The sequence below is a fragment of the Triticum aestivum genome, chromosome 2A (assembly GCF_018294505.1).
Source record: "Triticum aestivum cultivar Chinese Spring chromosome 2A, IWGSC CS RefSeq v2.1, whole genome shotgun sequence".
In the NCBI taxonomy this organism is placed as follows: Eukaryota; Viridiplantae; Streptophyta; class Magnoliopsida; order Poales; family Poaceae; genus Triticum; species Triticum aestivum.
Window position 1 is genome coordinate 688,450,616 of NC_057797.1, and position 15,821 is coordinate 688,466,436.

The 15,821-nt window shown below is 42.6% G+C and overlaps 1 protein-coding gene, 1 long non-coding RNA gene and 3 other non-coding genes across 6 annotated transcripts; 1 reads left to right on the forward strand and 4 right to left on the reverse strand.

Moving 5' to 3' along the window:
* Positions 1–205: 205 nt before the first annotated feature.
* On the forward strand, positions 206–4,913 carry LOC123190254 (uncharacterized membrane protein At1g16860). The gene is made up of 4 exons (XM_044602865.1): positions 206–3,321; positions 3,734–3,889; positions 4,051–4,262; positions 4,402–4,913. The coding sequence occupies exons 1-4, from the start codon at positions 2,431–2,433 to the stop codon at positions 4,592–4,594; spliced, it is 1,452 nt and encodes a 483-aa protein (XP_044458800.1). The 5' UTR covers positions 206–2,430; the 3' UTR covers positions 4,595–4,913.
* A 759-nt stretch (positions 4,914–5,672) lies between these two features.
* LOC123038376 (U6 spliceosomal RNA) lies at positions 5,673–5,775 on the reverse strand. Its single transcript, XR_006417828.1, has one exon. It is a non-coding gene; the product is annotated as a U6 spliceosomal RNA (small nuclear RNA).
* A 3,009-nt stretch (positions 5,776–8,784) lies between these two features.
* Positions 8,785–8,887, reverse strand: LOC123038378 (U6 spliceosomal RNA). The gene has a single exon (XR_006417830.1). It is a non-coding gene; the product is annotated as a U6 spliceosomal RNA (small nuclear RNA).
* A 1,832-nt stretch (positions 8,888–10,719) lies between these two features.
* Positions 10,720–10,822, reverse strand: LOC123038377 (U6 spliceosomal RNA). Its single transcript, XR_006417829.1, has one exon. It is a non-coding gene; the product is annotated as a U6 spliceosomal RNA (small nuclear RNA).
* Positions 10,823–11,496: 674 nt separating this feature from the next.
* On the reverse strand, positions 11,497–14,496 carry LOC123190256 (uncharacterized). Of its 2 annotated transcripts, none has more exons than XR_006496254.1 (3): positions 14,199–14,496; positions 13,886–14,012; positions 11,497–12,741 (listed from the first exon to the last, which is right to left on the reverse strand). It is a non-coding gene; the product is annotated as an uncharacterized lncRNA (long non-coding RNA). The 2 variants fall into 2 exon arrangements; XR_006496253.1 differs by having other exon boundaries at positions 13,886–14,060.
* Positions 14,497–15,821: the final 1,325 nt, after the last annotated feature.

Below are 15,821 nucleotides of genomic sequence, written 5' to 3' on the forward strand. Positions count from 1 at the left end.
GTCGGCGCAGCAGGCAGGCGAGCGGAGCTCACTCCCCCCTCCCACCCTCGCCGGTTTCCTCCCAAGAAGAGAAGATGTCCGCCGTCCCCTCCAGGTATGAAGAGATTTCCTTGGCCCCTTCGCGCGCCATTGCCGCCTCTCCCCCGCGCTTCTTGTTCCGGGCGAGTTCCGAGGTTTCCCTTGCTTAGACGAATCTGCTCCGTCGTTCCGGGAGGAGGAGGGGGGAGGGGGTGGTTGCGGGAAACGAACGTCCTTTTTGCCACGAAAGGTGGTGGTTGCGGTGCTCCTTGCCGCGGTTCTTGGGGACCGCCAGCGTCGCTAATGCGGTGCCGCGCTGTTCCTTGTGTCGGTGGAGCCAGATTCCGGTGGGATTTCCGCAGATTCGTCTTTCCCGGGGCTTCGACCTGTGAGATGCGGGCAGGGATTGGGCTTTTTAGTCGGTACTATATGTATTTACGGACTTCTTTTATTCTGAGTTTTTGGGGAATTACTGGGAATATATTTGTCTTGTGGTCGAGGAATCATTTCTCACCTACCACTTCTTGGCTGCTATTTCTAGTCGTAATTTCTTAAACTAAAAAAGGGGTAGTATTTGGCTTCTTGGTTTTTCAGAAAGATGCCTAGATCTGGCACTAGTTCATCCGTCTTTTTCTCTTTATGCGGGCGGCTAGTTCATCGATCTGAAACGGGCATTGCCCCCCGTGAGCTTTGCTGCCAGGCTCCGATTTATTTTCCAGCGTTACTTTGTTCGTATGCTTAAGGCCTGGCTGGTTAGGATCTAGATGTCATGCAAATCGATTACTCACTGCAAGAGTAGAATGGTGTCAAAAGTTATTTTATTTACCGTTCTGGTTGCTGCATATAACTATGTTGCTAAGTATCACTGGGAGTCCTTTGCTCAAGCTTCAAGCTATATCTGAGATCTGATGTTGTCTTTGCCAACTTCACTGCACACTGGTAGTCATATTTCAACTGTGTTAGTGGGTGGGACACACGTTTCTGCATACATTTGGGCGTGCTTAGTTATTTCAGGGGAGATGTCTCCATGAATCCTGCATGTTTCCAGAGTTTGTCTATACCTTAATTTGGGGGGAACGCTATATTATCTTATTCCAACTTGACTTGTCATATCAGGTTTTATGTCTGAAACTTGTAAGTAATAGGGTTATATCCGAATCTTGAAATAGATCTACTACGGCTGAGTCCTTCGCTTCATGTTTGTTTTGATTAGCTACCTCTGCTATAGTGAACGTTTTTTTTTCAGTAACTTGTGTCCTAGAATGGTGTTGCCAATAATTATGATAGAAAAATATTTGAGTCATCGTTATAACAGACACTCATACTAGCCTATTATTAGGGCACCTAATAGGAAAGCATGAAATCTGCCATCATACACTTATATACTGCACTTATAAATATCTGAAAACCTCAAGGCATTTCGTATGTGCCAGCGTACACATATAATGTGCCCGCACAGTAATGAAACAAACGCATTTTTGGCAAGTGCCAGGTAAAATCTGTAGCATCACTGGCATCTATCATTGCAAGACATACATAAATGCCAGCTAAATTATATGCATGTGTGTGATAGCTGAAAAGCAAGCTGGCCAATAATTGGCGTGCGTCTGAAAAGTGAAATTTCCGCTCTCCTAAAATTAACCCAACCCATTCTTTCTCCCCCAATCAATTCCGCAGTATTCTTCACCTTGCTTTGGACCCTTAGTGCCTGCCCCTCACTGCTCCATTGCGCGCCACTCATCCCTCACCTAACCCTCATAGCCTGCCGCACCATGCCATTGCTCCTGTCACTGGTGCCCTCTCCCTTTGAGCTGTACATGAAGGAACTGCTTGATTGCATTGTCTTTTCATGACTTGCAAGTTTTTACTCCAGTGTCAGACAAAAAAAAGTCTGACAAATTAATAAATATGCTTAGCATAAGGTGGTTTGCTTGTTAAGTCGTCTGAATAAACTTCAAAGTGGAAACACAAATGTATGACGCGTTAAATTTTCTCTGAAGAGTTGGTTCTTATTCTAGTATGTTTTTGTTGTTTTGTCCCATGCATCAATTTTCTAATTAGCTCATGCTTTACTATAGTCAACCCACTCTGATGTAAAAGCCATTCATTTAAAATCCCTTGGATGATCAGTATTATTGTGGACTTGTGGTTCTTACTTAACATCAATTTTTTTCTTTATCTGCATGCTATTTGTTCTAAAGTGATTATCTCTTGGTCACATATTCGCAAAATGTACTACACATGCATAGGCTATTTATATATTATTATGTCCTTTTTCAGGAGCTGATTCAAGGTGTAGGTTGTACTATGTGAGAAGGACAGCTGTGCACATCAAGACTCAAATTAGCTTCGCTTGATTACACTTCAGCTGGCTGAATAATAATATATACTTGATTTTGGTGGTTCAAAAACATGGGTTCTAGATTTCCATCACATCAGCTGAGCAGTGGCCTTTATGTTTCTGGCCGACCTGAGCAACCTAAGGAGAAGGCCCCGACCTTTGGATCCAATGTGATGCCATATACTGGTGGTGACACCAAGAAATCTGGAGAGCTTGGGAAGATGTTTGAGCTCCATGCTGAAAGATCCAGAAAATCTGGTCCTCTAGGCAGTGCGCCTTCGAGAAATCCTTCATTTGGTGGTGCTGCCTCCAACTCTGGACCTGTGTCTAATGCTGGCGGTCGGTCAAACTACTCTGGTTCTCTTTCATCTTCAGTTCCTGGCGCCGGAGGATCAGCAAGAGCAAAATCTAACTCCGGACCACTCAATAAGCATGGAGAACCAGTAAAGCGGTCATCTGGTCCCCAGTCTGGAGGTGTGACCCCAATGGCTCGCCAGAATTCCGGCCCTCTCCCTCCAATGCTTCCTATGACTGGGCTTATCACATCTGGCCCTGTTACTTCTGGACCACTGAATTCGTCTGGTGCCCCAAGAAGGAAAGTATCTGGATCTCTTGATCCTGCTGCATCGATGAAGGCGCGGGCCACATCGCTTGCTCACAACCAGGCTGTTACTACACTCACCAGTGAAGGTGGTTTCTCAGTTATGGGAAGCATTTCAAAGTGGGTATTCTGGCTAGTGATCACACTCTTGCTGTTCGGGTTTGCAGTAGGTCTCTTCATTCTTATTGCTGTTCACAATGCGATTGTGCTGATAGTTGTTGTTGCAATGATTGGTTCTGTTGCTGCACTTGTGTCTTGGAATGTTTGGCGGGGCAGGAGAGGCGTGCTCAGGTTTGTCAATAGCTGTCCTGATACTGATCTCAGAACTGCAAAGGATGGAGAGTATGTGAAGGTTACAGGGGTATGTGAAATGCTTCTGATCCTGTTGGATTTATTGCCCTTATCTTCACTCTGATAAATTGCTGTTTAGCGCCAGTGTTCATCCTGTTCTACTGAGCATACGCTCATCTGTTGCAATGCGCCCTAATGACACTAACCTTAACATAGTTGAGTACTATAAGAGTCCTAGTCTGCACATAATTACCAACACATCACCAAATTTCTGTATTTCTTTTACTATTCATGGTATAATTTGCATGGTAGATATAATTGAATACTTTTAGTCACTTAGTTCCACATGTAGCATAAACTCCTTGTCAGTTTTTGGAGACTGCGTACATTAATCTACAAGTTGACAACAAATTCTTTTTTGTTCCAAGAAAACTTGTTCCGTTATCAGTTACCAGTAATGATCAGTATGCCAAACATCACAGGTTGTTACGTGTGGAAATTTCCCCCTGGAGTCCTCATTTCAAAGGATTCCGAGATGTGTGTACACTTCAACTAGGCTGTATGAGTATAGGGGCTGGGATTCAAAAACTGCAAACCCCAAGCATCGCCGGTTTACCTGGGGATTACGGACAGCAGAGGTGAGTTTTGTTTATTCATTAGTGTGTAGAAAAATGATGCTTAAAATAAATTGATACAATGAATTATTCTCCAGTATAAAGATGTGTTGAAAAACTTTACTAATGCAGCTATATTACTTTCTTCCGAACTGACCTTGACATTTCGCCTGTAACTATTGCAGCGACATGCGGTTGATTTCTACATTTCAGATTTCCAGTCTGGGCTTCGAGCATTGGTGAGAACAGGAAGTGGGGCACGGGTGACACCATATGTTGATGAATCGGTAGTAATTGACGTCAATCCTGAGAACAAGGACATGTCTCCTGAATTTCTTAGATGGCTACGAGAAAGGAACCTCTCAAGTGATGGTCGGAAAATGCGCCTAAAAGAAGGGTATTATTTTCTTCATGTTGCTTTCCACCTAGAAGGCTAGCATTGCTGCATAACTAGAGATGTTTACCTCTATTTCGGAAGATGTGTGCCAAAAAGATGTAAGTGAATAATTATGTTCAATTCCATCTTGTACCTGCAGATACATCAAGGAAGGCAGCACTGTGAGCGTGATGGGGGTCGTTCAAAAGAATGAGAGCGTGTTGATGATAGTACCTCCATCAGAGCCCATCTCATCTGGTTGCCAGTGGGGGAGTTGTTTCTTCCCAGCGAACCTTGAAGGACTGGTCGTGAGATGCGAAGATACTTCAGACATGGATGTCATACCAGTATAGCAAGCTGATGATTGCCGTGGTGTGGAATAGCTGCTGTTGAAGAGGGAATGTTGGCCTGTCGAATCTTTTGACCTCGGGTTGGGTTTGATTGGTAGAGTATTAGAACTGAGAAAAAATGTACAAATGTTAGGTGTGATTAAGGCTAGTAAAGATGGGAGTATGGCTGCTGGTTAATCTGTGTTTGGCTGTATAGTCCTTTTTCAATGTGTTTTGTCCTCCTTTGCTCCTGTTTTTTCGGTTATGAGCTCTCAATACTTGTGTAATATGATTGCTTTTGGGCTGTTTGAAGACATGTTGAATCGGGTTTATGTGTTATTTAGGATGATCTTCTTGCACTGCTGTTAAAGCCTAAATATATTGTTGCTGTTACATTTATGTATCCATGTTGTTGGTCCATTGCATCCATTATGTCTTTTGGCCTGTTTGAAGACTCGGTCGAATATTTCTTGCACTGCTGTTACCTGTAACATTTCTGTGTCCACATTGTTTCTGTATGTAATTAAAAATGTCAAATACATTACACTGGCTGTGATAATCTGTGACTTGCTTAATTAGGATATGGTTTTTTTGTTCTTCATTGTATTGCATACATCTAATTCAGTAAAAATAATAGGTATCACCCTCTCTGTGTAAACATTGTTTATGCCATTGGGAGAGGAATTTACAGGATGAATAGATTTCTTTACTTCTGTTGAGATTGAGATTTAGTTAGGGTCCTAATTACCCAAAACATAAGGTGGTGAAGACACACTGTGCTAGGAAATGTAGAGGACAGCCGATCTGCACGTGTCTTGAAAAAAATAGGGCCAAACTGTAAGTGATTATCCATTTTAGAGTTGGTTGTAGAGATGAAAAGGGGCTCCCTGGTAAAGTAAAACTAGAGGATCTATTTGTCATGAAACAGAGGATTTCTTGGGCTCAGCTGCAATATTGTATAGTGGATATGGTGTAGCTGAAACAACTACAGGGGAACAGAAGGGCCTTGCTGTAAGAGAAGACGAGGCCACCGACAGAAGGCTCCAGGGGCATACCTGCAAGAGAAAAAGTAGGAGGCAGGGACCGGCGCGGAAAATGTCAAAAAAATTTGGACCATTTCTCGATTTGTGCGTGTCATCCTTGCGCAGGGGCCATGCTAATCTTCTCTGTATCGTTCCAATTTTATCGGATGTCCCCGAAGGGACGTGTCTGATGCAGCGACCGAGCTTATAAATCGGTCGAAACGGCCTCGCGTAGGCGAGGTGGGACTAAACAATCCTAGACTGCTGTGTTCTGCTCCCCCGGCCGCTCCCGCGAGCGCGTAAGCCATCCTGGGCCCTAAAAGCCCAGCAGCAAGCAGCCTCGCAGTAGACCTCACGTGGGCTGCATCTCATTACATGGCCCAAATCGGTAGAGAGACAGAGCATAGTGCTGTTTTTTCTTCCTCCCCGTCCTACTCGTGTACTTTGCCACACGCCGAACATGAACATCATCGTGTTGAGTTTGTTCCCAGAGTTAGCTTGTGTTGTGTTCAGTTGTCCCAGAGTATTCTCTAGCTGCTGGCAGCAATCTAGCCCCAACATTTTGACCTCTAATGAATAAATCTCAGATGAACCTACTGCTTGCTTTAAGGTTCAGGTCAGCGTGTGCAGCCGGCAATGTCAAGTTGATCCTTGGGGTTTTCAGCTGGCAATTATCACCAGTGTGTGCAGTAATGTTATACCAGAGGCACAGGTTAGGGTAGAAATTTGTTTTTGATGAAACAACTTGGTGAGAATCTACCTACGGGGAGGAGCTGAACAAGCAGAGCAGGTGCAGCCCGTCATTCGCCTTCAGAATATCAGCTGAGAAGCAGATCACAACACACCATAAAAATACGCGCGTGTCGTTGGCGGAAGCAATGCATCTCATTTTCATCGCATGTGGTTCAGGTTTATCAAGCGACCCGTCCTCCGACTCCGATCTTGGCCAACTTCATTGATTGGTCATCCAGCCAGGGACCGGGGACCTGGTCCCCGGGCCTCGGTCGGCAAGTTGCCCTGGATATCAGCAACAACATTTTACACGGTGCGGCGGATCATGTCAACATTTTACGCGAGGAATGACTCTGAATCGACCCACGTACATACCATGCATCATGCAAGGCCGGTTATCCTTTGATTTCATTCTAGAGTCAGTTGTTACCTGACGGAGAGGGCTAAGTAAACACGTTGCTCCTTTACCTTCGCACCTGTCTTCTTCAGGGAAACTGTCAGTCAGTCTGCCGCGCCAGGGGCTAGACGGGCAATCTCTCTTTCAGGTGCTATTTTCAGCTGGAAATTTTACCAGCGTGTGCATCGGTGCCCCAAGTTAGGAGAACCGTCTTCAACCCAGAAAGAATCTGGGAAGGAGCTAGCAAGCAGAGCAGGTGCAGGGAGCCCATGTGGAAATCGACGCCCACCAGAAGATCAAAACAAGGGAATAAATGCACCAGCTCATGCTCGTGCCCAGACCCAAATCAAAGGAAGGGTCTCGGATCACAACAGGAGCTCCTCTCCTCTCCCCCATGATTTTCTCTACCTTCCCAAGAACCCGTGATCACCCCCCAACCAATCATTCCTCGAACGGTCCCGAACGGCACCTGGTCCCGTCCCGTGTTCTCCCCGCTAACCTCCCGAATTTCACTGTATGGACCCCTTTGATTTTCTTTTTTTGACCTCGGGTTGGGTTTGTTTGGTAGGAGTAGAATACTAGTAGAACTGAGAAAATTGTACACATGTTAGGCATGATTATGGCTACTAAAGATCGATCGAGTATAGCCAGGCAATCTGTGTTTGGCTGTATAGTCTTTTTCCAATGTAGTATTACGTCCTCTTTTGCTCTTTTTTCGGTTATGAGCTCTGAATACTTGTGTAATATGATGGCATTTGGGCTGTCTGAAGACTTGTTGAATTGGGTTTATATTTCACTTTGGGGCAACGAAGATGATATGAAGGCAGTCCGAGAGCTTCCTGGTAATGGTGCAGGTTTTAATAGGCACTGACTTGACCTGCAATCCTGATGCTATACTTCCTCTCTTCAAGACTGTTACATTCAGACTTATTCTTTGCTACATTCAGCGTCTGTTGATGCGGATTTTATCCTTTGTGCCGTGGAGGCCCAGGGCTTTATGCCCAGGACAAATGGATAAATGGAATTCACGATAGTAATGGCGGTGTTTTTTCTGAATGTACTTTAAATTGTGATACATTTGCAGATTTATTTTACCAGCGTGTTTTCCTGAATGGCTGAATCTCATGTTTCACTTGCAAGTTTATTTTTACTTTTCCTTAGTAGTGTATGGAAGGAATGTTTTCTGTACCTGGCAATTGTATACTGAAGGAATGATAATTTTTTTGTCATGCCTCCGAGAGCCTGAAAGACGTTTCATGTTTAAAGCAGACACAATTTTATACGGACCAAAATATCTGCAGTGGGGGCATGCAGATGGCACACTGCTGCAACGTGCCTGTTCTTCTGCCAGACATGTGTTCATGCTGATAGGCATATGTTGTGCTGCTCCTTTTCCATATCTATATATGTGTTATGCTGGCTCCTTTTCTGTTCTTTTTTTTTTTTGGCTTAGGAAGGTTTACATTTGCAGGTTCCAACAACAATGCCATGATCACATCAAAAAGGAAAGAGAAAAAACATGATCACTTTGTTGGGATTTTCTGAACATGAAGTTTGTTACTCCTATCTGATTCCGGATATCATACTGACTGGCAGTTTAGTTTAGGATAGATTTCCTGCACTGCAGCTAAAGATCTTGTCCGTTATACTCCATTTCTGCGTCCACATTGTGTTTGCATGTGATAGGAAATGTCAATACGTTACACTATAGTTTGCGGCAAAAAAATTACTATAATTCCTTTTGTCTTTGGGAGAGAGATTTATAGGATGCAGGGATTTGCTGTACCTCAGTCGAGATTGATAGTTTGGGATATAACTACTGAAAACCTTCCGAAGAGGGCAGCCAACAAGTGGCACAGAGAAAAGAAAGGACCAACATTGTAAGCGTGGCTCCATGTAGGACTTCAATGGTGTAAGATGAGAAGGCCGCAACTGAAAGTACAAGGGTGTATCTGTTAGGAAGAGAGGATTCCAGGGGCCATGCTGGGATATTGAGAGAAGGCTCCAGGGGCACGGCTGTAATAGAGAAAGTAGCAGGCAGGGACCGGCGCGGAAAATCTCAAAAAAATTTGGACCATTTCTCGATTTGTGCGTGTCATCCTTGCGCAGGGGCCATGCTAATCTTCTCTGTATCGTTCCAATTTTATCGGATGTCCCCGAAGGGGCAAGTCTGATGCAGCAAGCGAGTTTATAAACCGGTCAGAACTCTGCTGGACAGGCGAGGTGGGACTAAACTAAGAGGAACTGCTGCGTTGCTCTCCCCAATCGTGAACACGTCGACCACCCGACAAAGCCCGATCATGCGGGCCTAAAAGCCCAGCGCTAGACCGTTGCTGAACTCACGTGGGCTGCATCTCACTATGCGCCCAGATCAGTGAGAGCTAGAGGGCAGTTATCTTCAGCTCTCTCGTAGTTCCTCTGATCAATATTCCTAGTTCGATTCCCTCCTAGCAGTGAGTAACAATGTGCTCCTTGATAAATATAAATGTGTTGAGCACCAGAACTGTCAGAATAACGGGCTTGGTTCCTTAAGATTCACAAATGTTAAGTGTGATTATGGCTACTAAAGATCGATCGAGTAGTATTTTCCAATGTATTACGTCCTCTTTTGCTCTTTGTTCAGTTATGAGCTCTGAATACTTGTGTGATATGATTTTTTCGGTAAAGACTTGTGTGATATGATGGCATTTGGGATGTTTGAAGACCTTTTGAATTGGGTTTACATGTTACTTTGGGGCAACGAAGATAATATGAAGACAGTCCGAGAGCTTTCTTGTGAGGAGTGAGGTTTTAGTAGGCACTGACTTGACCTGCAATCCACATTGTGCAGTCCGAGATGCCTATACTTCCTCTCTTCAAGACTGTTACATTCAGACTTATTCTTTGCTACGTTCAGCGTGTGTTGATGGCGCTTCGATCCTTTCTGCTGCAGAGGCCCAGGGCTTTGTGCCCAGGACAAATGGATAAATGGAATTCACGATAGAAATGGCGGTGCTTTCCTGAATGTACTTTGAATTGTGATACATTGTGTTTACCTGAATGGCTGGATCTCATGTTTTAACTCGCAGGTTTTATTTTACTTTTCCGTAGTAGTGTATCTGTGTATGAGAGGAATTTTTTCTTTATCTGGCAATTATATACTGAAGGAATGATGTCTGTGACTGTGAGAGCCTGAAAGGCGTTTCATGTTTAAAGCAGATGCAATTTTATACGGACCAAAATATCTGCAGTGGGGCATGCAGCTGGCACACTGCTGCAACGTGCTTGTTCTTCTGCCAGCATGTGTTCCTGTTGGCAGGCATATAATTATATGCTGTGCTGCTCCTTTTCTCCAATATATAGTATCAAAAAAACGTACTCCGTTTTACATTTTGAGACAGAGGAAGTACGCTGGCTCTTTTTTCTCTTCTTGTTTGGCTTAGGAAGGGTTTACGTTTCGGGTTCCAACAACAAAGCCATGATTACATAGAAAAAACATGATCACTTTGCTGTGAACATGACGTTTTATTATGTGTCTCCAGGTATCACATTGACAGTTTAATTTAGGATAGATTTCTTGCACTGCTACAAAAGATCTTGGCTGTTGTATTTCAGCGTCCACATTGTGTTTGTATGTGGTAGCAAATGTGAATACATTACACTAGCTGTGACACTTGCTTAATTATAATATGGGTTGGATCAGAACGATAATTCTCTTGTGGGTGTGGTGTGTTGTCTTTGGGAGAGAGATTCCTTTACCTCAGTCCAGATTCAGTGTTTGGGATCTAATTACCGAAAACATTGTGAAGAGGGCACAGAGAAAAGAAAGGACCAGACTGTAAGCGACGCTCCATTTAGGACTTTCAATGTAAAGATGAGAAGACCGCAACTGAAAGTACGAGGGTGTATCTGTTAGAAACATAGGATTCCAGGGGCCATGCTGCGATATTGTGAGAAGGCTCAGGGGCACGACTGTAATAGATAAAGGAGCAGCCAGGGACGGGCGCAGAAAATGTCAAAAAAATTTGGACCATTTCTCGATTTGTGCGTGTCATCCTTGCGCAGGGGCCATGCTAATCTTCTCTGTATCGTTCCAATTTTATCGGATGTCCCCGAAGGGACAAGATTGGCTGCAGCGAGCGAGCTTATAAACCGGTGAAAACTCTGCTGGACAGGCGAGGTGGGACTAAACGAAATAGAACTGCTGCGTTGCTCTCCACAGCCGTTGGGCTTGCTCGTCGACCACCCGACAAAGCCCGATCATGCGGGCCTAAAAGCCCAGCTCGAGACCGTTGCTGAACTCACGTGGGCTGCATCTCACTACGTAGCCCATATCAGTGAGAGCCAGAGGGCAGTTATCTTCAGCTCTCTCGTAGTTCCTCTGATCAATATTCATAGTTCGATTCCCTCCTAGCAGTGAGTGACAATGTGCTCCTTAATAAATACTGGATGACCTGTTGCGCCATTTGGCGTGCAAGACAAATTTGAAGCAAGAACTAGAGATTACTTTGTTCTTTTGGTAGCAGACGATGTTGATGTATGCTCTTTTGCGAAGCGTCGTGGATCTATATAAAAATATTTTTTTTCTCATTTATAATGTATGAAACTGATAAAATTGACGTAAAAGCCCAACTGAAATAAAGAACAAAATGTAGATGTTTGAGTTTGCAATTAGAAGATTCAAGTAGCTATATACGCAGGTGGCACAATAAAATGCACTAAAGACATGATAATATAGAGCATTGTGTCCAGGAGCACTTCTTAATGATAGTGGTCAATTACATCATATACTCCCTCCGTCCGAAAAAGCTTGTCCCAAGTTTGTTCCTCAAATGAATGTATCTAGCAGTAACTTGATGCTACATACTGAAGAGTATACACACTGAAGTTGCTAAACACAATCGGGCACTGAATAATAACACAGATGCATCAAATGCATATTTCCGTGTAATCAAAAGATGGCTGAAACTTTTTCATGTTGTTCACAAGTCCTTTTGCTTCACTCGTCCAGTGGTCATTGGTGTGGGTGTTGTGTGAAACAATGCCCCTTGCATCTGTTTGTCCACGCACCCTGTAACATGAGAACTACTCCCTCCGTTTTAAAATAGACGACCCAACTTTGTACTAACTTTGTACTAAACTGAGTCATCTATTTTGAAACGAAGAGAGTATTTGCTAAAGAAACAAAAAGATTAATGCCATCTCCTAACTACTAACTATATTATGACATGTGTTAAACCATCGAAGTAAAACAATTCAATATTCACATGGGTACTAACATAAATGAAATAAAACTCCGCATTCAGCATGCCTTAGTAGCATCGCTGCATACTATTGTATAATTATCAGAAGGCTGGCATGCATTGTTAGATCGTGCAAAGTAAAAAGCGCATTGTGAAGCACTGACATTTAACCTAGACAGACAGGGCAAAGATATCAGCAACGGAAACATTGTGAAGCACTTGTGCATCCATAATAAGAGGTGGGAATCTACTGCAGTTTTTATTCACTAAACACAAACAATAAAAGATATTAATAAATACATATAGGCATTCATGATGAAGATTGACCTCTGCCATGCCGGATCAAGCGGAATGAAGCCGTATTGATGCCACAATAACATCCACAATTTTTCTGATTTAATTTTTGAGTGAAATGAATGAGGAGCAGGATGACATGAATGGCTCAGATTTGTTTGGCATGCCTGTATTACTTTTGCACTCATGACCTCAATTACCAAATCTAACAAATTGCTGAAGTTGGAAAGTAAAACCTCCATCTTGAATGATAATAAGTTGGAGAGTGACAGCGGATCAAGTCCTACAAGGGAATACCAGGGAGTGAGGCTACTTTGGACATGACTGGGTGAACTGAACCCTTTGTTTTACCGCTGGGTCAAGTGGGTGAAAGAGCTGATGTGCCATGAACGAATAAACTGGGGAGCGGGGTCATGTGTGGCTGCCCTGCAGGGATTCTCCTTTTGAAATGAGAAAAGCTTGATGAATAGAACAGAGATGGAAGAAAGCACGATATCATAGAACCTGCAAAACAAACGGGAACGAACTCATCAGACCAAAAAAACTCATAGGTCCAGCAGACGTCGATTGTCGTTGAGGTGCAAGCATGTAATTATATAATCATGCATGTTCATGGCTGAACTCACTCTTCTTTCAACAAAAAATTTAAATTGTATAGTGAAGTGAAATGCGAAAATCAACTTCCTCTATCCATAACCATTTTTAGTTTTGTAGTGAAAATTTGACAAACCATAATAAATCCCTGAAAAGTAGCATTTCAGTGTGATTTGTGTCTTTTCTCAAGGATTTCTGCACACCTATCCCAGGTTACACTTCCTTGTTGATGGTTTGTTCTTGGCTAAAGTTGGTTGTTGAATCCATTTTATATAAAAAAGGCACTCCTACTCAATCTCCTTCAATTTTAAATTAATACAGGTTGAGAGCAAAGGTACTGTAAGGAAGGTACCCAGTAAGTGAAAGCAAAGATATATGTTTATCTTGCATTGGAGATAGTAATAATAATGCAGGTTGAAAGCAAGATACTTAGGTTGTAAGGGTAAAGTAAATTAATACAGGTTGAGAGCAAAGGTTCCGTAAGGAAGGTACTTGGTAAGTGAAAGCAAAGAAGATAGTGTATAAAAATAATAAAAATGGATAATCTAATATCTTACGTGTACCAAAATTCAAGCATGTCATGGGCTGCAAAGCTGCAAAATTTGTATCAAACTGAAGATCAAACCCGAGACTCTTTTTTAACCCAAAACTATAGACTCTAATGATCAGTGCAATCTTTATACATCACAGATTGTTGACACATTTCTAACTAAACGGTCAACAATTACAAAAAATCATTTTCTAACCACTGTAGTTGCAAAATCAATTCACCATCTGTCTTTAGAACTAACTAAACGGCCAAAGAGTACGAAGACTTCTATAGCTAACAAATATAAACATACAGTTAGTTGCATGAAGATAAGTATAATGGTCCCTAAACCTCTCCACTCCTTGGCCAGAACACACAAAACACAAGGCTTATCAAACATGAGTCTGTCCAAAACCAAGATCAACCATACTGGGAAAAACATTCAGAAATCTCAAGGTTTCTCACCTCTTAAATCTATTGAAACAAAAGCACAAAGAAACCAATCACAAGAATAGATTTATTCACCTTCTCAATCCATCAGTACCTGACCAACCTTTGGACTATAGATCCTCATCCAAACACAATTGTTCTTATGTTTCTTTGTGGCTAAATTGAGTGCATGTTCAACAGGGTCTTGAAGTTTCATTCATTCCTAGATTGCAGAACAAAGTGTCATTACTATCTTATCAAAGATCTTGATCTTCTCGTAACAAAACCAAAAGATATCAAGTGAGGTCGACATTGACAACTCTGAACATGACACATTGCAGGAAAAAGTGAGATGAAAAGTAGCAGTTGTACATGGCACTGAAGGTGGGAATATAAGCAAACATCTTACGTGTAAAATCTTGCTGTGCGTAGCTGCAAAAACAAGAATTCTGCTTGTTAGAGGCACGCATCCAAAAATAAGAAGCATGGACCAATGTCTTGGGGACACAAGAGGGGTCTCACACCACTCGATTAGCTGCAGCCATCCAGCAAAACCATCAGAACCCCACCTTTGGTCTTACATTAGGTACTTCTCATCTCTAACAGTTAATGGTTGGCCATCTGAAACTGAAAGGAGGTTGAAGAACAAAAATATATAGCTTAATTATCTTATTTATACCACATGATTATATATAGCACTGAGCATCTGTATTTTTGTCTACAAAGCATAGAACATAAAATAGATAACTCGAACTAATTTACTTTCAAGCATCATATAAAGATCGTTGCTACTAACATTAGATAAATTCAAACAAGTTTTTGAGAAACTGTACACCACATAATTTTGGACCAGATTTTTTTATCACGGGCGGATGCATAACAGTTCCAAGAGGATGCCACCTAAAGAAAGAAACAACAAAACATGAACAATACTCTAAAGGATTAATTTCAAGCTTAATATAGTATCCTCAGGATAGACAGAATAAATTTCCAACGGCAGCCACATCACATCATAGGCTAACGAGACTCCCAACAAATTATACGCAAGGATTTTCAGTTTGCCATCAAAGATCAAAAGGAAAATATATGGTTCATGCTCTCTTTTTTCTCTCATGCAACTCTTATTAAAAATTGATTGGTTCATGGAAAAGAAAGGCATGCATTTTAGTGAACATATGTTTCAGTTGTCTTTTCTTATCCGTGTTTGGAAAAGATCAAATAGAACATAAGCGAACCCAAAAATATCCTGGTGATGAAACAAAATATATACAATTTCATGTCTCCTACAGTCCTATCGAGCAGGGAAGGAAATCAAGCTACCAAATGCTAGTTTATGGGTCGAGAACCCCACAAGATAGAAGCAAATATCTACCACACGGATTCTTGCTATGATTGACTGGAACTAATGTTTTGATCGGATAGTTTTTTTGTTCTTTACACTTTTATTTACCTCATGGATTCTTATTAATCACAAAATCATCTTGTTATAATTGACTGCAACTGGTTTTTTTAAGAATGAAATCACATACATAGATCACTCCTCTCCTCTAGACTTCTAGGACATTCATCAAACACCGTTAGGCGGTTTTTGGAAGAATGAAATCACATGGTTACATAGAGCATTCCTTCCCTTCAGCCTACTAAGACTTTCATCGAACACCTTGTAGGCGTACAGAAACAAAATTTGCACAAACAAATACACGGGAAGGAGGAGGGAAATTAGGAAGATGACAAGAGTGTGTGCACCTGCTTGAGAGGAGCAGCTCCACCGGCACCACAGGGACGCGGCTGACCTCCTCCTTCTTCCCAGCAGCACCACCGCACCACGACAACCCGCTGCTTCCCGTCCTTGTAGCCTGCCTCCCCTGCTTCTTCGCCCCACCAGCAGCCTCGCCTAACCTGTTGAGCGCCGAGGAGGAGGAAGAAGTCAACAAGAGCACCAACGCGAGCTTGGTGATAAAGAAAGCGACGCGGGAGGAGAAGGGCTGGGTCACCATGGCTCTCTCCGCGGCCGGATCTCGCGGAGGGGCGG